This window comes from Schistocerca piceifrons, chromosome 2 (assembly GCF_021461385.2).
Source record: "Schistocerca piceifrons isolate TAMUIC-IGC-003096 chromosome 2, iqSchPice1.1, whole genome shotgun sequence".
Lineage (NCBI taxonomy): Eukaryota > Metazoa > Arthropoda > Insecta > Orthoptera > Acrididae > Schistocerca > Schistocerca piceifrons.
The window spans coordinates 779,613,704-779,640,499 of NC_060139.1; the positions used below are offsets into that span (position 1 = coordinate 779,613,704).

The following is a 26,796-nucleotide window of genomic DNA, read 5'->3' on the forward strand; positions in this document are numbered from 1 at the left end:
TTGTTCAATAATTACGGTATATACAACTTGCTCAGAGCGGCGTATATGGTACAAATAAACTCTTGTGCATTAATAGCGTGAGTTTGCCAGGGAACGTTACAACGTGTACGTACTACAGTGGCGGCAAGAAATCCAACACCAACAAATAATTAATGTAGAGTACCGAAATTTTGGGAATACATTTGTCTGGGTAACTTACTTAATAAAATATCTAAAACATAAGTTGGACCTGCTTCCAAGAGCGGAATAACACCAGTGTGCAGGGGCTATGGCTGCTGACCAATCGCCGCGTTTGTGTTTGTTTACATCAGTTTTATTCTTACGATGAACGGAGTATAGTCTCAGTGCTACTGGGAAATAGCAGAAATCGTTACAGTTGAACAAAGCTCCAAGGGCCCGATGTAAACCCTGTCAATTGTATACTAAGTTTGCAGCTGAGTTAGCGTCTCTTCTAACTACAATCTGGCATAGATCCCACGAACAAAAGAACGTGCCCAGTTCTTGGCAAAAAGCATCGACAAGAATAGTAGTAGAAGTGATCAACAAAACTGCTGTCAGGTATCCTTGACATCAATTTATTGTAGAATCTTTGAACAAATTCTGAGCTTAAACATAATGTCGTATCTTGAACATGGCTTTCTCAGTGCCAGCATAGATTTCGAAAACATCGATCATGTGAAATCCAAGTCGCTCTTTTCTCACATGACATACTGAAAGCTTTGGATATAGGCAGTCAGGTAGATGCAGTATTTCTTGATTTCCGAAAAGCATTTGACTCAGTATCACAGCTACGCTTATTGTCAAAAGTACAATCATATGGGGTATCAAATCTGTGACTGGATTGAGGATTTTTTGATAGGGAGGATGCACCATGTTATCTTGGATGCTGTCTCATCGTCAGATGTAGAAGCAACTTCAGGTGCGCCCAGGGAAGTGTGTTGGGACCCTCGCTGTTCATGTTGTATATTAATGATCTTGCCAACTATATTAATGGTAACCTCAGGCTTTTTGCAGATGATGCAATTAATTATAATAAATTACTGTCTAGATGAAGCTGTGTAAATATTCAGTCAGGTCTTGATAAGATTTCAAAGTGGTGCAAAGACTGGCGACTTTCTTTAAATGTTGAAAAATGTAAAACTAAGCATTTCACAAAATGATAAACTACAGTAAACTATGACTATAATATCAATGAACCACTTTGGTACCGGCAAACTCAAACAAATACTTGGGTGTAACTTTTTGTAGGGATGTGAAATGAAATGAACACACAGGCTCAGTCGTAGATAAAGCAGGTGGTAGACGTGATAGAATACTGTGGAAGATTGCTTAGAAATAGCTCGTACGACCAGTCCTAGAATATTGCTCTAGTTGTGGGACCTGTACCAAACAGGACCTACAGAGGATATTGAAAGTACACAGAGAAGGGCAGCAGTAATGGTCACAGGTTTGTTTGATCCGTGGGAGAGTGTCACAGGGATAATGAAGGAACTGAACTGACAGACTCTTGTACCCTGTGCCATGCACCTCATGGTGGTTTGCATAGTATCAAAGTAGAAGTAGAACTTATCGGGCAATCTTTGCTGTAATTGTTGTACAAGTGAACAAACAAATTTCACTCATATTTCTGTTATTTTCTTCTTCTTTGGTCATTTTGTTTCTAATTTATGATTTTTTTTTTCTTTTTTCCAAACGAGTATCCAAGATATGACTTTGGGTCTAGGTGATTTTCGAAATCATTGTCGAGATATTTTCTCTGAATTGGATAGGTGTGAATGAGACTGAATAAGAAGTACCACGTCATCTAATAATTTCTGTGGGTCCACCTAATTTGACTTCAATTCCGTATTGAGACTCGGAAGACAAGAATGGATAGTTTTCAAAATTAAGAAATGTACTAAATTAAGTTCGTCGCTGGACGTCGAACAGAATATTTCAGCTGTGTAGCATTTTTCGTTTAGCCTAACAATTTCAAAATGAGTTTTTAACTCGTGCCATTGATCAGTTATTCTACGTACCCCAGGTTCAATAGATAACCATCTCATGTCGCAAGCTAGGGGGGATTTTTGGTGGTTCCTCCCCGTCATTTAGGACTGAGAAAATCTTGCAGTAAAAGGACTGTCGTGAAGAAGATCGAGGGAAAAAGTTGTAATTTTCCCCTAATCAAAAAGTCCAAATTTCTTGGAAGACATTCTGCAGTTGCTGGGGAGGTTGCCAACCGAACGGAATGACACACACACACCTTATAAGTGTCAAATGTGGAACCCCTCTTTTAAGTATTTCATATAATATCGACCATCGCACTAGCCTGATCTGTTCCAGTTCTCTCTGTTTCTTTAAATCTAAATTAACTTCTTTCCACGCCTCTTTAATGGCTGATGCATCAGACTCAGCATTGTATCTTTCAAGTAGTATAAGAAATGTCGGCACAATCTTGTGAGATGTTATACTTTGAGGAACAATAGTAATTGCTAGAAGTTTAGCGACACTAATATCACTTGATTCGTTAATTAAAATACTAAACGTAGTATCATAGCGTCAGTTCTCAGAACTTTCGTAAAAAGGACCAAGGACATTCTTGATGATAGAACTACACTTTGTAAGATGCAACTTAACCTGGCTTGCAAGAACACTATCCTTGAACTTATTTTTAACCATTTGCATGATCACAAGACATTGTAGCACAATGCACGGACATAAAAAGGGCAAGTTACCCTTCAGCTTCGATACATCCCACGGGTTCCTCCAATGGTTTGAAATAATTTTTGCCTTTATTTGGGAGGAAAAGGAAGATACTGCAGATATTTTTTTGTGATTTTTCTACATCTATTAAACGAGCTCTCAGAGCATAGCGGCACACTTTACAGAATGCTTTTGTTTTATCTCCTACAGCTTGTGATAATTACTGCAAAATTTTCGGCATTTTTTTAACCACTCTTCCCTAAGCTTTTGGTGTATTGATGTTTAACTGTACCTATTTCAAAAGAAATATAATAAACCACTAAGACAAGAAGCACAAGCACGGCTACCGTACTACTACTACTACTACTACTACTACGGATTCAACAATAACTGAACAATAACAAACAACGTTCGCAATACTGCGTTTGGTTCAACTGCTCGTTCCTCGACAATGGAAATACAATAATTAAATCAACATTTCGTTGTTTGATACTTCTAAAATACCTGCACTTTTAATATTTTGTTCCAGAAATTTGAATATGATGCTTATTATCTTTAAATGATACAAAATAAAGTATAATAGTTCCGCACTTCGGTATTTCTTGCGCTCGTTACTTACGCTGTCGAGTACCAGTGGCAATTAAGCTTATGTTTCTTAACAGGTTTAGTAGAATAAGCAGTTGGAGGCAGGTAATTTTTTTCTATAACATGTTAAGAGAAAGCTGAAGATACTGAAATACAATACTAAACTTTAGGAATGGAAAAAGAAATTTCGAAGAGAATAATATTAAGAAGACTAAAATCCAACCAGCCAATTTTTAAAAAGACCTTTTTTTTCAAAAAGATTAAGATATAGTTGTAAAACAACGAAAGCGGCAACATTGTGAGGGCGTCATGGGCAGGTTTTTATACAACTGTTCGGGTTAAACTCAGGCCTTTTTTGTGTCTGGAGAAACTAGACTGATTGCAAATAAGTAGGTCGTCTAATATTTAAAAAACAGCGATTAGCACGCTCAGACGCTCTCCTATTTAGGCATTCTCCATACTTCACTATTGAGAGCAATGCGAGCCCCGATAACCGACGATCGCATGCACCGCTTCGCCTCCCAGACAGTTGCGCTGTGCGAACTGCGAAGGCATTGCATTAATATGTAGGCCTGAGTGTGCTTAATACTGCGCACGTCCGATCCGCAAACATAACCTCTCGACACTGCAGTACATGCTCTTAATGTAAGTTTGTGTCATTTATATTCCTTGAGACAGTGTAACTCGCCATGGTTTTATTTGTAATCGCCAATTTTTCGTCGTCGCACTGTGTGTGTGCGCGATGAAATGATTCAGTTTGACCAAATGCCCGGACTTTTCGAAGTCATTGTCCAGTGTGAGCAATTTAAGTGATGGCAAACCCCGTGCGACCAAAACCCAGCTCTGGTGGACGCGAGTAACCACCACCGTAACTGATCAAAAGGTGATAATCAGAGCCGGGGGAAATTTCGACCCATTAAAATGTAAAACCCAAATATCTGTTTGACGTTGAACGGAAACATAAAATGCAGCAATAACGTTCTTTCTAATTCCACTAAAGGCACATGCGTCTCGCGCCCCATCCCCCCCCCCCCCCCCTACACACACACGTGCTTCAGTCGATAGAGAATTTGCTCACAAAGAAAGTATCCAGGTTTGAATTCCATGCAACACGCAATTTTCGATGAAATTTCAAAACAGACCACTCTCTGCTGAACAATAGGATGCGACAAAGCAATTTCTCCCTAATATCCTTTCTTCCAGGAATGTTAATGTCAAAAGATATGCAGGAGAACTTTGAGGTTTGGAAGGTGGGTGAGATGTACTTTCGGAAGTAAAGCTGTTAGAGCATGTTGTGAATTGTGCCTTTCAAGGCAAAACCCCTGCACATGTTGGAGAAGGTGCAATAAATCAAAACAATATTAAGGATCCAACAAACTTCAAAGTGTACACAGAGTACTGTTGGATTATTGCATCAGAGCTTATGTAGGGCCTATTACCCAAGCTCAGTAATGCAGCTGCAGGCCTGCTTAATCCTGTACATGAGAATTATTCCAGATAAATACTTACTGAGATGGAATGGCATCTCTAGGGTTTCAATTTGTTCAAATTGTCTTGTCTCCAGCTACCCCATATATCAACTATGGATCAGGATTGATAAATCTGTAACAGTGTTGCAGGACCATATTCCTACAATATACTAGCAAGGTATGTCGCAGAAAATGTCTTCCAGATTTAAGACCACCGTTACATATTGATCCAGATGTAAAAAGTTACAGATGTGTTCGCTTCTACCACATAGGAACGAGCTATGTGGGACACAATAAGGCTGTCCTCAGCAAGAGTACATCAACATTTAATCCAATGTGGTCTTAAGCGTCCTACAGTAATCGAGTATCTTGTCACAATTTATTCGCAAGTTCAGACAAATTTCCAGGCAAAGATTTTGCTAGATTTCATAGCTGAAACATACTGAACACTTGCAAAGAAATATAAAATCAAACTGACATATTTAGCTTTAAGTTTATTGTGCTAAAAACAATGCAAAGAAACGATTACTTTTTGGAATTGGATGAGAAAAATCATCATGAGAACTGTCGGTCAGTTTTGAGGCCAGACTGGAAATATTTCCCTGACGCCAAGCACAGTGTTTTTCACAGGGTTATTGGTTGTTAACCGTTTGAGAAATTCTCTCAAAGGCACTGATGTACAGGAATTTTATCAGGTTTTTGTCATTGCGATAGTAGAGTTTCAAATTTCATCCGGGTGCAAGATATGAACCATCACTACACAGTGCACAGTTTTCGTGGGGAATTATCTAGGCAGATTAATGGTTCCATTACACTTTCTGAGTACCAGGCAGTGACACTCACATTAAGTTCAAATGGCTCTGAGCACTATGGGACTTAACATCTATGGTCACCATCCCCTAGAACTTAGAACTACTTAAACCTAACTAACCTAAGGACATCACGCAACACCCAGCCATCACGAGGCAGAGAAAATCCCTGACCCCGCCGGGAATCGAACCCGGGAACCCGGGTGTGGGAAGCAAGAACGCTACCGCACGACCACGAGATGCAGGCACTCGCATTAAGTGCTTGTACTTGGCAGGGCAGAGGAAAGTAGAGTGATTACATTTGAAAGTTAGTCCGTGTTTTTGGTAATGAAATAATCAGTTCAGTTTCAAAATCTAATTTCACTATGAGACAAAATCAGAAAATTTAAGAGTGTTTTTAAACTTTATTCTAATTTTAAAACAGCTGTTATGATTCAAGAAATCAAAGACGAAGGTAGCCATACTAGAAAACAGCTGTGGAGAAGACTGTGGTTACCAAGAAGACATACCAAGGGAGGAATTACAACTCGGTTAAGAGAATAAGAAATCCAAGACCTCAGATAATATAGAGTTAGAGTAGTTTGACTCTTCACTTGATGCTGAATTCTTAAATTCAAAAAGTTGCAAGCAGCCATTCCAGCAAAAGTTAAATTACATGTGACTTTGGTATGTTTTCTTGCAGCAGGAGTTAGTTACTGGTTTCTACAATATCTCTTCAATTTCTCCCAATCAGTAGTAATCAGATTTATCCCAGGTACTTTGTATGGTATTTACAAACACCTTTGTGATATCATTAAATGTTACACTAAAACCAATATTCACACTTAAAGGGACATTTACTGGAAATGTTTAAAGTAGTATCTTATAAATAAGAACATAATAAATATGTAGATATCAAAATGAAAAAACACTAACAGAAATAAGCGTTAACCAGAGAAGCCAGATTTTCAGAGCAGTCTGAAAAATCGAATGCACTTATATTGTTAGTGGTACGTGACTGTGACAGGGTATGTCACATATCCCAGACATGTAGTCGGGGATACATGCATATAAGGTGGAACAATAATTGTGAAATTACTAATTGCAGGCAGACTGGTACTGTGGATTGAATGTTGGTGAAGATACACAATATGGTGAGGGAATTGACTTGATGAACGGTAATGGAAATCATAGGCCAGACGACTGGGAATGTTGCTTCATTCCACATAAATCCTGAAGACCAAAATATGTCAAAAGATTATCTGTTACACTTTGTACCAAAAGTGCTCATTCTTTTGACAACTTGTTTGGCAAATCTGTCACTAGATGCATAAAAAAATGTTCATCATGCTCAGTGTTATTAATTGTTAATTGTTGCATACAAATGCTTCAGATCCTTCAATGGCTCTCTCTCTCTCTCTCTCTCTCTCTCTCTCTCTCTCTCTCTCTCAGGTTGGGGGTTATCAAGTTTCTGCATTGACTTGTGCTGATGTCGTTAGAGTGTCTTCATTATTATCACTTGTGGTTTCTGCAACACAAAAGAATGAAAATTTATTAAAATTGGAATGTGTTACTAACAACAACAAACTTACATTTTTTTAAAAAAATAAAGGAACTTCTGTTTCCATGTATCATCAAATCATGACAGGTCGGAAGTCATAGAAAATGGCTTTAATACTAGATGATGTTTTGTGGTTGCCATGGCATTATTGCCAGAAACCATGTTACAGTTCAGGCACTTTCAACTTGTTGAAGTGAGTTTTGGAATACAGGAGCTACAGTAGGAGCATCTTTCTTGCTATAGCAGACATCTACGTTTTCCGTTGTATCAGTATGGAATCAAATGGTAAAAACTCAGATGGAGATATTTTCAGGGACTCCATGATGCATGAAAAACTGGAAGATTGTTTGTTGCTGAAAGGCAAGTTTCTAGTTAGTGATGGAGCTTCCCCACAAGTAGGTTTAGGATGAAACTTCCTGGAAGATTAAAACTGTGTACCAGACCAAGACTCAATTTGGGACCTATGCCTTTCACAGGCAATTGTCCTATCTATGAAATGGAAAGGTCCCAGCTTGGCACACAGTTTAACTTCCCAGGAAGTTTCATACCAGTGCACACTCCACTGCAGAATGAAAAATGCATTCTAGATTTAGAGTATTTCAAAACCTGTAATGACTAGTGCAGCCTAAATTAAAAGAAGCAAGGGGTCTTGGAGATGGCTAGGTCGACTATTTCAGTAACTTTGGAGCACTGCCTTGGCAGAAGAGAATTGTTCATAAGTCATCAAGCACCCTTTAGCAAGTCTGGAATAATGCTTTAAATAAGGCCCTTGTAACAGAAGATGTAAGATGTGCTTGGAGAATATATGGACCTACAATTCCAGTCCAAATGTTAGTTGTAAACATCTAATGTCTATCATGTATTGTAACATGAGGATATTCATCCACCCACAAAAACTCTTTGTGGAATTATGCTAGTCTGTCTCTTCAAAATATTTCCTTGCATGTAAGCAAGACTGCAAATATAAACAACTGATTAGCAGACTGTGAAACAAACCATTTGGAAAAGCTTTCCCATGGCCAGTTATTGGCATGTAAGATCTCGCAAACTTTGAAAATAGTATGGATACATAAAGTTCCTATCAAAAAACTCTAATATTTCTTCCTCTGTATGATATTGCAACATATAATATTACAACAGGCTACAGACAGACTTTGTGATCAGGCTTATGAGCAAATGTTGATCAATCTTGATATACCGTTTGTGATGCCGTGTATAATATGCCAGCAATGTGATGATAAATAACAGTGGTTGTCTATTTGGAAACACATTTTGGTACAACCTGACATCCATTGCTACTCATCTGGCCTAAGTTAAAAGTTACATTTTCCCACTCACAATATGAATAATCTACCTGGGCTAAACAGGACACTTACCAAGTAATGTATTTCTGCTGTGCTTGTGAAACAGTCAAGATGAACGAGTCTCAAATGTAAACAAATGTGAAATATAAACATGTTGATGCAGTACACATCAGCATTGAAAATATAGTTAGTGCATTAACAAATTGACTTGTAATGACGTAGCTGCAAAATGAATTTTAATTATTGATCGCAAATGTCACTTGCTGAATTTTTTCTTTGGTGCATCCATGTTAAACTTTTATTATAACTCTAAAATTGAAGATGTCTGAAAATATTTTTACCTGGACTTTTCTTCTTATTTTGATGTGAGCAATATGCCCTTAGTTTTTGTAAAACTATTTTCAAAACATTCTGTAGATGGAAAATTAAAATCGTAAGTATATTTTCTTCTTCTCCATTTCTGAAGGGTGCTAGCCAGTTTCACTTATAAATGGGTATTTTTTGTATCCATTAGGATCACTGCAGTAGAGCAATTTCAATATTCCTAATGGACATATTTTTCTATTTCATACTTTTATTTTTTAGTGTCAAATTGATATTTTTGGTCTATGAATAAACCTATTCTTTGTGGATATTTTATCCCATTTACACCCTAACTTGTTCATTCTGTCTGATACTTGTGAATTGATTAAAGTAAGAGCTATAATGAGAAAGTAATTTCAAGAAAGACTGCATCAGTAACTGTATTAGCACTACAAAAAGATGTAGGCTGCTAGTGACATCATGTGCACCTTTTAGGTATCACTGTAATCTACGAATGTTGTATACAAACAGATAACTATCATCCAAGTGGCATCTTCTGCAAAATTTATTTTGTGTGCCATACCATACCTTCAAACTCACTGACTTGGTGATGTAAGAATTATTATAAAATGTTATCGTCCCTTGCATAAATTTCTGTGACACTCATGTGGCAGCAGTTTATCATAATCCCAGAAGTCTTCATTATCTGACTATGGGTCCGGTTGTGAACAAAAATCAGCAATAAAACATAAAAATAGTAATATATCTAAGATGATGAGACTTACCAAACAAAAGCGCTGGCAGGTCGATAGACACACAAACAAACACAAACATACACACAAAATTCAAGCTTTCGCAACAAACATTTGCTTCACAGGAAAGAGGGAAGGAGAGGGAAAGACGAAAGGATGTGGGTTTTAAGGGAGAGGGTAAGGAGTCATTCCAATCCCGGGATCAGAAAGGGGGAAAAAAGGACAGGTAACACTCGCGCGCACACACACACACACACACACACACACACACACACACACACCCATCCACACATACACAGACACAAGCAGACATTTGTAAAGGCAAAGAGTTTGTTATTAGATATATTTGTTGCGAAAGCTTCAATTTTGTGTGTATGTTTGTGTTTGTTTGTGTGTCTATCGACCTGCCAGTGCTTTTGTTTGGTAAGTCTCATCATCTTTGTTTCTAGATATATTTTTTCCCACGTGGAATGTTTCCCTCTATTATATTCATAAAAATAGTAATAACACACAAGATTAGAGTGTGTAGTTAAAGTTCTAATTCTACATAGAGCAAAAACTTAGGAATCCCAACTAAGACAAAAGATAACTTAAAAAATAAAAGCATGGAACCTCGTTAGTCACTATTTCTGCAAATTAATGTCTAGATCCAAGATCTGTAAAATTCTGTTTGCTACATGACAAGCAGCAGTGAACTGTAAACAGGACTCAGTATTTCATTATGTAGGTAACTTTTTCCTTCAAAAAAATGTCGGTCTAATCAAGTAAATATTAAGCTATCAATAGGGGACAAACGGCGTATATTAATAAGGAACGATAGTCATTTCCAAGGCAGCTCTCTCAATTGTTTGCTTAAATTTTGCTGGGGGAACCACAAATAACACTAAAGCAGTATTATCAAACAGTGGAAAATCCAGGATGGAATGTAACAATATTGTTAAAACTCACCATATAGCGGAGACACTGAGATGCAGATAGGCACAGATACACAAATAAATATTTGTGACAGTCTTTTCGTTGTGCCTTTCTGTGACTCAACATCTCCGCTATATTGTGAGTAGCAACTTTCCTTTTCACAATATTGTTAAAGTAGTATTATGATAGGTTATTGTTCATACAGTGCACAGATTACATTAAGAAAGATTTACAATCTATAGCAACACTGAACCAGTACATTACTAGACAATTAGCATTGTCCAACTTACTGACATTTGGTTGCGTGATGATGTAAGACATGCCACAAGCTTTGTTCAACCAACTTATCTTCTTCTAAGTCTGTAGATACTGTTACCAGCGAAAATATACTTTGAAACATTAATTAAAAGCACTGCCTAGGTGATGGTATGTGTTCATACTTAATGGATAAATGTGAAACTTATTATTAACTAAGGCAGACTACCATCTGACATATGTCTGACCTCAGTCACCCCTGATGTGTTCTCTTCTAAATGATGATTTTTCACTCCTATAATTTTGTAGTCCACTGTGATGTCACACAAGTCACTGTAATACTGTAAAATGAGGTTAATCCTATCAAAAACAGAAGGTTTTTTTAAATTTTTTCCAATTACTGTTGTGATATCAGAATAAAAATTCATTATGTTAATTTCACAACCTTGATAATGATATATTCATTTATTACATTATTTTTAGTTTATAATTGCAGTTATTATTTTAAGTTAGTTGTCAATCAGTTTCACCTCGTCAGTTGGGGTGAATCTGATCACCACTGTATTTTGTATGCAGGAACGGAATCAGACTTCCACTGGAGTGAGTCCGATCACTACTTTGATTTCGATTGAGATATGCCTGTACAATGTCCCCAACATCATTATTCCTTAAAGGAAACTCCCATTTCACACAACACACTAATCCTTCAACCAGGCTTTTTTCCTCACTATTGGTTTACCCTGGTTGGCCGCCTATGTTGTATTTGTATCTTTCCTTGAGTTTGTCATTTAATGGGTATATGGAACTGCGTATTGCTCTGAAGCTTTCCCGATGCTTAATTTTCCACATTTGACAGCTTTCACTGCATATAGATGAAATTCTTTTTTTTGTAGTTAGATTTCCATGTTGGTCCCAGAACCTTTCAGTATACTCCTTTGATCAGATTCACCCTACAAAAATGTCATTTTGTAATTAGGCCTGCTTTGTGACTAAGCAGTAATGGCAATAAACAAGAAAATGAAACGGTATCACTTAAGACAGTCATATGCAAGTAATAATATTGCAACTTACCAATTACATTTCAGAATTAACAGGGGGCAGCAGAAGTTTCGCACTGTTGTGTTGACTATATGAATGTAGCACAAGAATCGCACACCTACTGACAACACAATTTGCCGGTTGCGCACACTCCAACATGCCATTGTTGTTGACAGGTTAGACAAGAATTCACGACAGTGGTCAGCTGCAATGTAATTGTTAAAATGCTATGCTCAGTTATCCAAACATGCAAAAACATGATCGGAGTCACCTCATTTTGCAATACAAATTATTTTCCTATCAAAACTGTAGCATCCTATATCATTTACTCCAGTGAAAACTATTTCACAACATTTCCTGAAATAATTCTCACTTCATTCTTGCTCTTATCAAATGTGTGTTTTTGAGAGACTAATTTTCTTTTCTTGGTCATCCGTTCGTTGGACTAGTCCAGTTGCTTGTTGCCAAGAGATGTGTGCCCTTTCAAATTACATCAAACTTTTAGTTTGTGCTTTTGTGTTCTTATGCCAGCCCTCCAAAAACTTTCTGTAGATGCAGTCTGAAGCCCACTGTTGTGACTCACCATACTTGGGCATTCAGCTGCCCTCATCAGTGCAACAATGGTTGCCTCCTGCCTCTACATGCTATCATGGATTCTGATTTCAGTACTTGTTTAAAACTGAAATAACTCATGATCTACAACTCTGACCACAATGTGGTTTTCATGAGATGCTCTTAAATACCTGACTGCACACACCTTCTGTTCCAACCTCTATCTCTTTTTACTCATTTCTTGTAGCAAGAAGAACATCAAGAATGAGCAAGATCAGTGATTGTGCATATCACTGCCAAGTCTCACAGTGAAACCAATAATGGGATGATGCTCAGGAAAGCACAAGTATTTGAATCCCAGTTCACAGCACTGTGTAGCAAATGGTACTCTTCAGTGTAGGGCCTGCACATATAGGACTACAGTGTGAATGGGAATGCCTTAATATGATCTTGCAATAAGGAAGGAGTTGACTGTTTAGATGATTATCACATCAGTGGTAATTTCTGTGGAGAATATATGTTTGAGATGCATAAACCATTTATCATATTATTATGTCGTAGGAGAGGTCTCTATGGGTCTCCCTGGGATGTGTAGTTACAGCTGACGCCATGAAAAATGAAGACTGTATCAGTATTACTGCTGGCTCACTGTGTCCTTTGCAATTTTGGGAGGGAGGGGTGGTAATAAGTAGTACAGTAATCAAAAATGCCCAGTTATGAATACCATTGAGTGCCTGCATCTGACAAACTCACCAAATGTCTGTCCTATCGAAAATGTTTCATGTCTTGGAGCATCTGATGTTAATGTTGTCTTAATATGGTCATGCATTTCAAATTTTTGTGTGTTAATGCCGCTGGCCTTTGTGGCCGAGTGGTTCTAGGCGCTCCAGTCTGGAACCGCGCGACCGCTACAGTCGCAGGTTCAAATCCTGCCTCGGGCATGGGTGTGTGTGATGTCCTTAGGTTAGTTAGGTTTAAGTAGTTTTATGTTCTAGAGGACTGATGACCTTAGATGTTAAGTCCCATAGTGCTCAGAGCCATTTGAACCATTTTTTGTGTTAATGCCAAAGGGCCAGTCATAACAGAACTTAATAATGGTGCGGTTTTGAGGACATTTGTATCTGTGACTCAACTCGGCACTAGAGAGTGAATGGTTAAAATGTAGTGAATAATTAAATGTTTTTGAAGAAACTACATTAAACAAACGTCTAAAGCAAATGTAACAAAGTTTCATGTTTCTTTTCCAGATGGATAAAGTTTGAAGAAGATGTAGAAGAAGGTGGAAATCGATGGTCTAAGCCACATGTTGCTACTCTCTCTTTGCACTCACTCTTTGAACTCCGTTCTCTCTTACTCAATGGCACTGTGATGCTTGACATGGAAGCAGCATCTTTGGAACAGGTTGTTGATCTTGTGCTAGACAATATGATCAGTTCTGATGCCTTACCATTGGAAAGCAGAGACAAGGTAAATATCTTAAAATTCACTCCAGCATTGATTGTTGTACATATAATGCATTAACACGACACATTCAGAAGTCTTTCTTTTGCTAGCTCTCTAATAATATTGTACCCAGAAGGTAGCTATTTGTATTCTGTCAATATCATACCTGCCTCCAAAGCAGAGGTTGGGGGTGCTTTGATTTGATGGTGCCTGGTTTGAAACCTGATGATGAAAGAAATATTATTGTAAGTATATAACTGACACAGGAAGAAAAGATAATGGCATAACATTAATGTTCACCAAACGTTGCCCTGATTTACAAAGTTAAGTTCCAAACCCTTCCACAGTAGCTCATGTGACACCATGCTGTTGATGATGAATCATCAAATGGATTTACAGTTGAGCTTGGCAGCTCCCTTGATGCTATTCAAGAAGAGGAGGCTTTCCTTTCTTCCACTACACACAACACAAACACAACGTTATCTTGTACATTCACTTACTGCAGTCACTTACAACACACAGTCAAGTTATAGACATCTTATATGTAAGCTGCCAAAGTGATGACAGTTGCTAAGGTTTGCTTCAAGCCATTGTATCTGTAGCAGTCAGTAAGATGAGGAGTAAGTACTGTGGGATGTCTTATGTGCAACATTTTAAGAGTTGCCTGTTAGACACCATTGTCTGATGTAAAAACAAAAATGTGTAAAGATAAATTTGGTAATGGGAAGTCCTGGATGAAATAAAAATCATGGAAGGAGTAAAGATATCAACTCGCTATATAGTTGAGATGTTAAGCTGCAAGTAGTCACATAAACAAGACTGAAAATGTTGCTAATATTTCCTTTTTCAAAGCTAACAAGTGTAGCGCATGTACACACACACACACACACACACACACACACACACACACACACACACACACACACACACACCACCTCTGAATGACTGTATTGGTCCTGCTAAATATGGTGTACCAGCTCAACATCTTATCAACATTTTCAGTTTTGTTTACTTCCCTGCTGATTGCTCACCCCAACTAAAAGGCAAGAGGTGAAGAGAATATCTTTTGAAATCAATGTAAGTACTGTAGTTTGAGAACCTGAATCATTAAATGTGAGTAGCATGCATGCTTTCAAATAAATCAAAGTGGTATTATGTAGATTTCAAACCATTACTGTAAGAGCCAAATTACGTAACAAATGCAAGCAGTTTATACTTGGCGATAGCTGATTGTGATGATCACACAATATGTTTTCTTACATAACATCATGTTTGAAAGTATAATATTAGTTATTTGTTTTGCCATGTGAAATGGGCATGTTTTATTCATCCAGTACTTAAAGATACTGTGAATCTTCAAATTTATTCTGTTAAGCATTATTTTGTCACTGTTGAGCATAATAATCTTTGTTGAATTCGTCATTTAATTAACTTTCGGACAACTGTTTCATTGTCTTACTGTAAAGGGGCACTTTTTCCCCCTGACTCTTGAAATGAGTTTTGTTTCATAGGCATATGTACACCATACAAAAGACATATTTCTGGATTAAAGGAGACCACTCACTGAAAGAAGCATTGAATTGTCGCTAGGCACATACAAAAAGAAAGAAAGCTTTCTAGCTATCAGAGTAATCCTTTTATGAGCTAGAGTAAGATACACATAGAAAACACACCTATGCACACATACACATGCCCACCTACACACATATGCCCCTAAAAGGAACCAACTGGACTAACAGCGCCAGTGTTGCATTTTGGCAGTTGGACTGGTTGTGGTGGGGGTAGCGTTGGGTGGGGAGGTTAGAGGGAGGAGAAGGCAGGAGGTAGGATAGGGATTGAGGATGGGTGGCAAGTGGCACAGAGGGAGGCAGCCAGTTTTCTGGCTTGGAATGTGGGAGGGAAGGGCGTCTAGCCACGTGATGCATAATTGTATGTGCCAGTGGAGAGCTGTGTATGCTGATGGTGATGTAGGGACATGAAGAATAGAGTAAGGGGAAACTGTTGGGTGGAGGGTGTGGGGACACTCGGTTACCTGAGATTGATGCCAGAATGAATACGGGAGCAGATGGTGTGTATTAAGGATAATTCCCATCTGCATAGTTCAGAGAAACTGGTGGTGGAGGGGAGGGTCCAGATGGTCCAGGTTATGAAACAACTATTGGAATTGAGCATGTTGTGCTCGACTGCATGTCGTGCCACCAGGGTTCAGCTTTATTCTTGGCAACAGTTTCACAGTGGCCATTCATGCTGGTGGACAGCTGGTTGGTAGTCATACCGACTTAAAAAAACTAAACAATGAAAACTCCAGGTGGGAATATCAACAACGTAGGAAAAGATAGATTACTAGTTATCATAAAGAAGACATATTAAGTTCCAGATAGGCACAATTAAAAGAAATTTACCTAAAGCTTTTGGCCACAGCCTCCATCAGCAAAAGAGAAACATACGCTCTTCATACACACATAAGTGAACACCCCCCCCCCCCCCTCTCTCTCTCTCTCTCTCTCTCTCTCTCTCTCTCTCTCTCTCTCACACACACACACACACACACACACACATGAATGCCAACTCTGGCAGCGTGGAATGGAATGCAACTACAATGTGGGATGCAAGAAACAATGTGGATGGTGTGGAGAAGGAGAAGAGGAAAGGATAATACTGTATAGGTGGGGGGAGTCTGGCAGAGTGTGCAAGGTCTAGAATGTCTACAAATGCAGTGTCAGGAGGTTGTGGGGCAGGGAGCTGAGGAAAAAAGAAGCAAAAAAAGGAGAGGAGGAGGGGGGGGGGGGGGAGATGGGTGTGTGCATTGGCAGAGGGTGGCAAACAAAGACAATAATGGGGAAAAGATGATAGAACAGAGGGGATGGGTGTAGGTTGTGGGGACAGTATGTTACCATAGGTTGAGGCCGGGATTATTAAGGGGGTGCAGAATATCTTGTAAGGATAGTTCCCACCTGTGCCGTTCTGGAAACCTGGTGATGGAAGGAGGATCCAGATGGCTCAGGTAGTGAAACAGCTACTGAAACCAGGCATGTTATGTTCAGTTGCATGTTGTGGCACAGAGTGGTCTTCTTTGCTCTTGGCAGAGCTGGTAAATGATGTTGCTGCTTTCAAAGGTGGGCTGGCCCCTAATGGGGTAGGACAAATCCATGACAGAACTCTAATAAGTGCTGGGTGGGTGTAGTGGGCAGGTCTTGCACCTGGGTCTTCCTTGTGGCGAGGGGTTGGTTAGTATTGGGAGTGGCTTAGCGATGGACTAAGACGTTATGGAGGTTGCTTGTACAACAGAACACCATTTCAGGAAGGCTGGGAAGGATCTTTGGTTGGATATCCCTCGTTTCAGGGCATGAAATGTATTCAGAGCCCTGCTGAAAGATGTGCTTTGGTTGTTCCAGTCTGGGTTGGTACTGGGTGACAAAGGAGGCCTGGTTATTGGGGGGGGTTGCAGGATTGGGGGTGTGAGGGGAAATGGCATGGGACATCTATTTGTGGGATGGGTCTGGGGGACATGAATGGTGTGTGTTTCTCTTTTGCTGATGAAAGCTGTGGCCAAAAGCTCTATGTTAGTGTCCTTTAATTGTGCCTGTATGCATCTTGATTTGTTTTCTTTAAGGTAAGTAGCAATCTACAGAATCTTTTCCTACACTGTCGACATATAAAACTGTCATTGTTTGCAGAGAACGATATATGCTGTGGCTGCTTTCACATGTGATTTGTACTCTGATGGGGTAGGGTAAGCCATGACAAGACTGGAGTAGTAAGCATTGGGTGGGTAGATTGGCAAGTCTTGTACCTTGGTCTGTCACAGAGATATAATCCCTGTGACCAGAGGTTGGCTGTGGAAGCAGTGTAGGAGACGATTAGGATGTTTCATAGGTTGGGTGGGCAATGGAACACCATTTTAGGAGGGGTAGGAAGGAGCTTGAGTAGGATTTCCCACATTCCAGGGCCTGATGAGAAGTGATTTGACACCTGGCAAAGGATGTTGTTCAGTTGTTCCAGTCCAGAATAATATTAGGTGATTTTTTTTGGGGCGGGGGCCGCAGTCCTTTCCTTTGTAGCTGATTCTTGGCACGGGGAATTTAATTTGAGGTGTGTGTGTGTGTGTGTGTGTGTGTGTGTGTGTGTGTGTGTGTGTGTGTGTTACAACATTTAATTCTTTATTATATGGTAAGGAAATGTCTAGCGCAAATGGGGGTGGGGGTGAGATGCTCAAATGGTCAGGTATTTCTCTTGCTGGAACTGATTTTGTACTTTGCATATGTTTAGTTACTTCTGATGAAATAGTGTTTTCACCTAATCTGAATGTTTAACCCTGTGCTCTTAAAGGTGAGGGAAGTACTTCTCCGACGACATAGGCATCAGCACGAGCGTCGCAAGGAGAATGCAACCAATATGTCACGCCTCCCAATTATTCGTTCTCTAGCAGAAATTGGCAGAAATCACTCCTCTTCCAAAAGTAAGCATCTCTTCCTTAGTTTAATGACAGTTCTTCAGCATTGAAATTTATGTCCTATATTGTTTCTGTAGGCTTACAAAACTTTTATTTTTGCCTGTAAGTATTGTAATGTCCCAAAAATAACCACTTGGTAAAATTTGTGTTGTGATATATAAAATTACTTTTAAGAAAGTCACGCAAGATTACAGACATTTTTGTCGTTGCAGTAAGTGTATATGCAATCATTGCAGTTATTTTCAGAAAGCTTACATGAAGGGAAGCCAATAACAGTCATACCTTTGATGGACACAATGAAGATAATGACATTATGCTTCTCTGTTTTATATTATTAAGTAGTTGCTGCTACAGTGGCGAAATTTTTTCTTATTGTATACTAGGCTGGCCCATGTGTTTCAACTTTCTTATAGTTCATCTCTCTCCCCCCAGTTTTGTTCCAGACAACAACAAAATTATATGTCCAAAATTGTAGTTCAAACAAAACAACTGCAAAGTGATGCCCAATGACCATGATGTTCCAAAATATTCACCAGGAAGGTCTTTTTTCAGGTTTTTAAAAATTATGCCACATGCAGTCACCTTCAGACAATATTACTAGACATTAATGAGAGCTTTCATTTATTTAATTAACATGTAATCTTTATTTCCAGAAGCATATGATCGTTAAATCAATATGAAAAACACCAAATGTTTCCCATGCAGATGATATTACATGTTTTTTCCATTAATATCACTAGGTAAACTTAACACTGGTACTATTAGAATTGTGATTTTATTATTACAGGGTGTATATGACCCGGGCCAAGCGGGAGATCTGGGAAAAACCCGGGAATTTTTCATTGTTTTAGTTTTCAGTTAAATTTTTGTAATTTTGATTGCGAAGAACCTATACTCTGAGAAAGGATATTACTGTATCCCGCTACTGCAGAATAATACTGCAGCATTAAAATATGAACGACAGAAAAAACGAAAATAAAACTTAAATTGCAAAGGAAATGCCAATATAAAATAACACAGTGCACATACAAGCGTCTGCCAGCAGTGAAATGTGCCAAAGGCCTTAGGAAGACTATGCAATACTTCAAAACAACAAATTGCCTCCGTGAGCGTGACGTCACAACTGTTCATATTAGATTCATTTAAGCAGTTACGAGCGGGCTCATGCACACGCGCAGTTGAGTCTTGTATGAGTAATACCTTCTGGCTAAAGAATTGTGGCTGTTGGCTGTGTAAGCAGCAGTAGCAGCGACCAGCCACATGGGGTACCCGGAAAAATTTACTGGCGCGGCCAAGATGCCAGATTCACGCGTGCGCAGCAGGCTTGGATCTAGCGTGGTCGGGTGGTGGGGGGGGGGGAGACCAACCGGGGTATCTGAACCTGGCGGCAATTTCGGGAGGAGGGGGCAAATTCATATTCTTGAGGAAAACAAAAACTTGTTTCACCATGCACCTAGCATTCAAGCGCACGTAGTTCTATCGATTATTCACATGATTTTGAGTCGCACCCCTGCTGTTTTTTGGACATTTTTGAACACACTCTAAGTTGATTTCTGAATGAATTATAAGTTGATTTTTGAATGCGTGCATAGTGTACGTGGTGTCTCTGCGCATCTAGAAATGAACTTGACTGCAGACAAAACGGGACGGGGCTGTACGAACTGAGCGGAATAAAGCCGAACCGGTGAATGCCAACTGCTGCTTGTTTATGTGGTTGATTTGGTTTGCAGATGTTCAGCGTTGTTATAATTACCAGCGAAATCCATAGATTCAGACTATCAGAGTGGAAATAAACAACTAACAGGAATAACGGGCAAGAAAGATTACGTATTATCTTCACGGTGTATCCAAGAAAGTGAAATTCTGACAAAAAAAATTTGGCCAGATCGCTGCACTAGACAGGATATTTCCCGGCTAGCAGCCGCTTACGTTCCCTTCTGGGAGTAGCACTGAAAACGCATTGTACGAACACGTAATAACGCCTAACCGGAGAATAATCGCTGGATAACTAAACCGCTGATTATGGCAGGGTTAGTAAAGTTAACCGGAGAATGAGTTTTGACAGTGGTAGGAATAGTTACAGAATTAATGATGACAAGATTGTTTGTTAGAACAAAGAAGAAGGAGAAACGGGGACATCACACAAATTATGGAAGAATATGTGGATTCCAAATTTATACAAAAATTTCGTTCTACTACTTTTCGATCTCGTGCATGAGAAATTGGAGCGTACGAATGAATGTGAAACTATATCCTAACATAAAGCTTTTTGACTATAGTAGGCCACATAGGTATTTCGTATTGGCACTTTGTGAATTATGTTGTCGTACTATAAAGATTATCATTATTGCTAAAACAGTCTCGCTCATGTGGTGTGTGTTACAATTGTTGCAGTATTAGAAAGGCCTATTTAGTTTTATCCAGCACACAGCGACAAAATAGACGTAATCAGATCGAGAAACCGCACCAGTCTTGGGTACTGTTTGTATTAACAGATTTTTCAGTGTTAGACGAGGGCATTTCCATTTTTCATGTGGCAAAACGTTTGACGGGCTTTGATGAGGTAATAGTTCTTTCGCAAAACGGAAAGCACGCCATGTAAAGCTGTAGCTTCAGACAGAAAAATCTCTAGGACCTAAGGATTGAAGAAATGTGTACTGTCTTGCCTGTCTCTTGTCTTTACTGGTTTTAAGTATCCTATGTTTAATTTTATATCACACAAAACAGCAAGTTATTAGCTAACAGGCAATAAAGAGTGCAGATTTTCTGAACAGTTCTTGTTCTCCCGGTTACAAGTAATCCCATCCAGTATTAATTGCGAGCTTTTTTTTTTTTTAAAGCGAGGGACAAGATGTCAAAACGGCAGACTGGGAGCAGGAGAGGCACTACAGGACATTTTCTATTTCCACAGCCCTGAAATAATTTGATGACATCCATTACAAAATACAAAATATACACGTTTGAGCTCCACAGAGCGAAATACAGTGACGTGCGGTATAAGAATGTTGTTTGAAGAGGCGTGGCACTGCACTTCGGGACACTTAAGACCAAATAAAATGTCTTAACATTTCCTGGAAGATATGTGTTTTATGTATAAGGCTCTTTAGAAAGTGTGCGCTACAAAATGAACTTCTTTTTGAAAAGTCTTTTTTTTTTAATTTTTGACGTTCTGATGCGCAGAGCAGTATGAGTTATAGTGGGGGGTGGGCGGTCTCCACGTGACCCGTGTTTACATTTAGTGATTTTTATGTTTCCTGTTCGTTTACTGCTCTCACGTCAAACGAAAACAAGACGGATTTCTGTGGCTGAGAGCTATCAAGTGAATTAAAATACATTCACATAATTACGGAAGGCTAAAATATGTTACTAGTTTCAGATTTGATTTTATTTCCACCTTTTTGACAGACAAGCATTAATCGCCTTGCAGAACAATAAAGTTATTTTTGTTGGTGTGCTAAAGAAATTTGGCTTTTATGAAGCTTTCCTGCTGATGCAGTAAATTTATTTGAAACGAAGTGTTAATTCCACACTATTGGCTAGTTTCAACTGTTCGCTGCATTTCAAGTGCACGTTTTGATCTTCTAGCACGTATGGCATAATGCCATAATAAAGAACCAAACATGAGATAATACAGTATAGGTACTCCACGAAAATTTACGTCGCGAAAGCCACACCGAAAAGCTTAATATCAGGTCGAGACCTACGTCATTGAGAATCATACGAATGTGCGCTTTAAGGCAAACTACCCATGTTAGTATGGTTCACGAAATTCCGACGCTCTTCGAGTATCATCTGATGTTTTGTTTCTTTTATGACATAATGTAAGTAAGATCTTTTAATGTTTTACACGTACTAACATACGGACTTTCTACCTCACCGTAGCTGCGCAAGCGCGGTGACGCGTCTTATCTGGCGCTCTCTAGCAAATGCTGAAATGAATCTAACAGGTCGCTGGAAAATATTGCGAATTGTAGTTCGAAAAGCGTTATTTTCAAAGTAAATTTCCTTTTACGCAAGATGAACTATGTGCAAGAATGTACGACGAATTTCTTAAACCACAGAGCGTTTACTCTCATTAAAAAATTAACTCTTTGATGAAGAGCCACTTAGAAGAATTTCGAGCCCAAAAGATCAGAAGTTTATGTCTGTATTAAAAATTTTACTGGCGTATTTGTGTGATGTATCTTAAAGTGTAACATGCGCTAAACAGATCAACATTATGTGTGAAAGCTTAGCTTCTCTTGTAGCTTATTAATCTTAGAGACAAATACTATATGCGGAAGCTTTGCTTTTTTTGTAGCAACACTATGTATATTAACTTAAACCATTAACTTTTCCTGTTGGTGGAATTCGAATTTATACTTTCGTAATACGAACATATGCGGCGTACATGTCACTGCACATCAAAGATCTTCCCAAAACGTGTTTTTTCCCCTCTGAGTTACGTTTTCTAAAGTGCCGATAAATTCTACGCTCCTGTATAAAACCATATCCATTCAAACGATTGAGAAGTTTTACTGTTCCGACGGAAAGTATACTGTCATTTAACAAGAAAAAGTGTATTTTCACCCGGGAGAAAATGTATTTTTAACCGGGAGATCCGGGAAAAATCCGGGAATTTTTTTTCCTTGTCCGCGTATACACCCTGTATTAGTATTATTATTTGATGAATTTATTTTATAACATAATTTTTTAATAATGTTATATGCTTGGGTTATTTATTTTGTAACCAAAAATATTGTTTGGCTTCAGTCGTTTTACAGTTCTTGTTTCAAACTACTAACAAACTGTCAAGCAATTTTTTTGGCTTTTATGGTTTACAACAAAGGAAATCACAGAACAGTTGATTCTAAAAGCTTCCATATTTGGCAAAAAGCGTAGATTCCTGCAAGAAGAAATGACCACGATGTTAACGAGTTATTCAAAGTCTATAATTTATGGAATTGCTTACAGAAATCTTTGATTAGAATTGCAGACAAAACAAAAGGAAAGAGAGATCTTTTGTGGAAATTGTGGATGATCTCTTAGGCATAGATGAGACATCCTTTGGAACAGATGAGAAAAGGATGATAAGGCTGTCATAATGCTTGCTTGTCAAAAATGATAATGGGCCTCCACTGGTGGTGTAGATCAAAAACTAAACCACTAGGGAGAAAGATCACTGAAGTCCATTCCCTTGGGAACTGCCAGGAGAAGATGTACGTGTGAAGAAATGCCACTCATCAGCCTGGTAGATCAAGAACAGATGATTCAACATGAACCAGTGAAAGTAATGCTGATAATGACAACTTAGAAAGTCATTCATATTCATACAGCAAAGACCAGTATTAGTGATAAGTGTAGCAGCAGCAGCAAGAAAAAGGTATTTACACATTTTTATTCCCTGCTTCTGTGAAGCTGTTGTTAGGGGAAAGGTTGGTTAAAAATGAGGTTTTACATATAAATATTTAGTACAGAAGCTTTCATGTATGATTCTGAAAAGTGGTAATAAATTATACTTGTTTTCAAAGTCTTACAAGTAAATTGAAATGAACAAGACACACAGAAATAAAGCACAAATATAGCCGTAATGACTGTTAAAACTAAGTTTTCCGCTGAAATGGAAAGCTACTTTCAGCTCACACAGGTGTTAAAAAGTGTGATAGGATGGCAATAATAGGAACTTGGTAAGGAAAGAGCAGTTCCAGGTGGTCCCTGAAATCTCATAATCTTCAGGGGAAAGCACAAACAGTGTGATTTTTTTAAAATTTTTACCCCCTCCCACCACACACACGCACACACACACACACACACACACACACACACACACACACACACAAACACACACAAACAGTGACTATTGAGAACTTTTTGAGTTAACAGGCAGCATTTCCGAATAACAGTATAACGGCATATTGTTTGTGATACTGGGAGCTTATCTTGATTCACTATTAATGAGTCAACTGATAAATTGTCAAGATACTGATCTGGAGCTCAGTAAGGTTACAGAAAAAAAGAATCCACTCATATCTGGTTCTCAGTTCCTGAAATGATGACTCCATTGTTACATGACGAAGATGATGATCATGACAATCTAACAACAGGTAAGTCAAGGCAAGGAAAGTATGTTGCAAGTTACGCCATGGGCAGATGGATGCGAAGAAGAGGAAGAAAAAAACCGTCAGCTGAAGACATACAATCTCCCTAAGTGATATTTTTTTAATACTTCATATTCTTGTGTTTGGTAATCTTTGGTACAAAAACTTTCTTCATATGATATTCTATTAAGACAAACTTCCTTCACGAAGACTTTTCAGCATGAATTATTATGATTACAATAGGGAAACTGTGTGTGGGAAGATGTATAAAATGCCTCCAAGATTGAAATACCACTCTAACAAAAGATTAAACTGAGAAATAATCTATTTTATTGGTGGTTACTGAAGAGCATAAAAAAATCCAGCTGTTGCCAAGACATTCCTTAGGAAAAGTTAATGTTCAATGTCTGTTCATTCACATGATGACTTGGTTCCATAAAGGTCAGAGGAAAAAAAAAAGAAGGAAAAAAGTTTTTCTTATAGATGTTGCATGCATTATTATTGGAAACTAGATTTTTCTTACATCTTTCATGTAATTCTAACATACACATACAACAGTCATATTTATGGTGAACTTCAGACTTTTATACTGTTTCAGAATGATAATTTTTTCAATATATTTTATAGTGTCATATTTATTGAAAATGTAACCTCTTCCTTCCTGAAATAAAAAGCACTAACCTATGGCTCATTGATGTATAATGCATACATGCTTGTAACAGCAGGTATGAACAACCACATAGGTGCCCAAACTCACGATGCTGCTGAAGGTTCTCTGGTGTCGTTTTAATATGAGTAACAGGTCAAGCGAGATTCTTGTATGTATCCTTTGCGTCCCCTACTACTGCTAATACTGTATTTTCTGTTGGTTGCACTCTTCTAATTTTTCAGTTAGTTTCACCAGTATTTATATTTATCTCGTATAACTCTGTGACATTTTAGAATTTGAAATTCAGAAAATAAGAGTATAAGTCCAGGAAGACACAGAAGACACACAGATTTATTTACATTTGGTACTTTTGCCCCAGTCCATCAAGTGCATGTGGTACACTTGAGTTTTCTACAATTGGTTGAAAATGTCAGAATTTCTTCTTAATAAGCTTAACCTGTCATTATTAGATTTTTATCTTTTCAGCTGAATATTTGACGTATATGGCGAAATGCATGAACAGATATTTGAACATTCACCTGATGTTCAGAGCATTACAACATCCCTAACATCATTGTATTGAAGTGTTGATGGATAAATGTTTTCACTTCTTGTGTTGAAACACAGTTTTTCAGAGCTTTTGTTGATATGTTTCTCATTAATATATTTCTGCTGATCCAGTAATATTATAGTAGTATATCCAATAATTCACAGTATCTGTAATGCAGTCATACAACACTGAGAAAGCAGCATAAAAACATTTACAGTTCCTTTAGTTATGACTCTGAAAATTATTTGAGAAATGTTGTGGCAGGCATATGAATAGGCTAAAAGATTTATCGCTGTGCCTTTGTGTACGAGAGTTTTCGTATCACATGTCACTTGATTCAGGAACTCCATTGTTTGTGGCCTAGGTAACAGGAAGCAACTGAACTTCTTTTAATGGCCTTGACATATGTCAGTGCTGTGAGAGACCAAGTACTGATGATGTTTTTAAAAGAAGTGATGCCACATACTGTTATAACCTTTAATTCACTAATAATTTGCGTGGATATACAAACGTAGAAACACTAGTGAGTTTCATGCTACCAACTCCGTATCTGTCACTCAACTGCCGTGCCGTGACATGTGGCTGGCGCTGTTCATAGCTAGGTGGCGCTCCCGCGCTCAGCCGAGCTGCGGAGCGCCTCTATCGCCATGTTCGCGTACTGATGTAGCAGCACTTTTAAATCTCGTGGCACTTTCACAACACTTTTCCCCCTTTGAAAAAAAAGACACTCACTGCCTTGGAGACACAGACAGTGCGGGGACATCCATGGCCTCTTGGGAGACCCCGAGAAGATCCCGCGGAGAAACATGGGAATATGGTCGAAAATGTCCAGGACGGAAGCTTGTGCGTGGAATGTGCCTCCTGGACGAGATGATGTGTGAAAACTCCGGAGCAGCATCCATAGGTGTCGTGGACCTGGGGTTGTGCTCCAGCGAGATGGGTCCCGGAGAAGGTCGCGTCGCGACTGGAGCCGGTTCCGGCGTACTCGGAAGCGGCAGCGACGTTGGCTGCAGCAACACGCACAGGAGATCGGCAGCAGCGACAGGACTGGCTTCTCGGGCTGGTGGAGGCGAAAGAAGGGGCGGTGGCACCGGCGTGGCCACCACTCGTGGGCGCATCTGGTCGTAATGGCGAACAACTGTGCCGTTGTCCGTATGTATTTCACAAAGCCGGCGGCCGCGATCAGCCTTGACGACCCCTGGAATCCATTTAGGGCGAGATCCATACCCTCGTGCCCACACGTCGGCGCCCACCGAGTATTTTCCTGCACTAGGGGACACAGTACTAGGCCTGACAGGGTGAAGAAGGTGCAGTAGAGTGTGCGGTTGGTGGCCATGCAAGAGTTCAGCAGGGCTGCGATCACCCAGAGGCATGAAGCGATAAGAACTCAGAAATTGCAACAGAGCGTCATCGGTAGAAA

At 39.0% G+C, this 26,796-nt stretch overlaps 1 protein-coding gene across 9 annotated transcripts in view; it reads left to right on the forward strand.

The window, feature by feature from the left end:
• LOC124777617 (sodium bicarbonate cotransporter 3) overlaps positions 1-26,796 on the forward strand; it is a 960,712-nt gene that overhangs the window by 724,396 nt on the left and 209,520 nt on the right. For all 9 annotated transcript variants that reach the window (XR_007015757.1, XM_047253082.1, XM_047253080.1 and 6 more), the window contains 2 exons: positions 13,452-13,671; positions 17,977-18,106. Coding sequence is in view for 8 of the 9 variants with exons in the window: in XM_047253082.1 (XP_047109038.1) it covers positions 13,452-13,671; positions 17,977-18,106 (350 nt within the window). In the remaining variant the exon portion in view is untranslated. The remainder of the gene's footprint in view (positions 1-13,451; positions 13,672-17,976; positions 18,107-26,796) is intronic.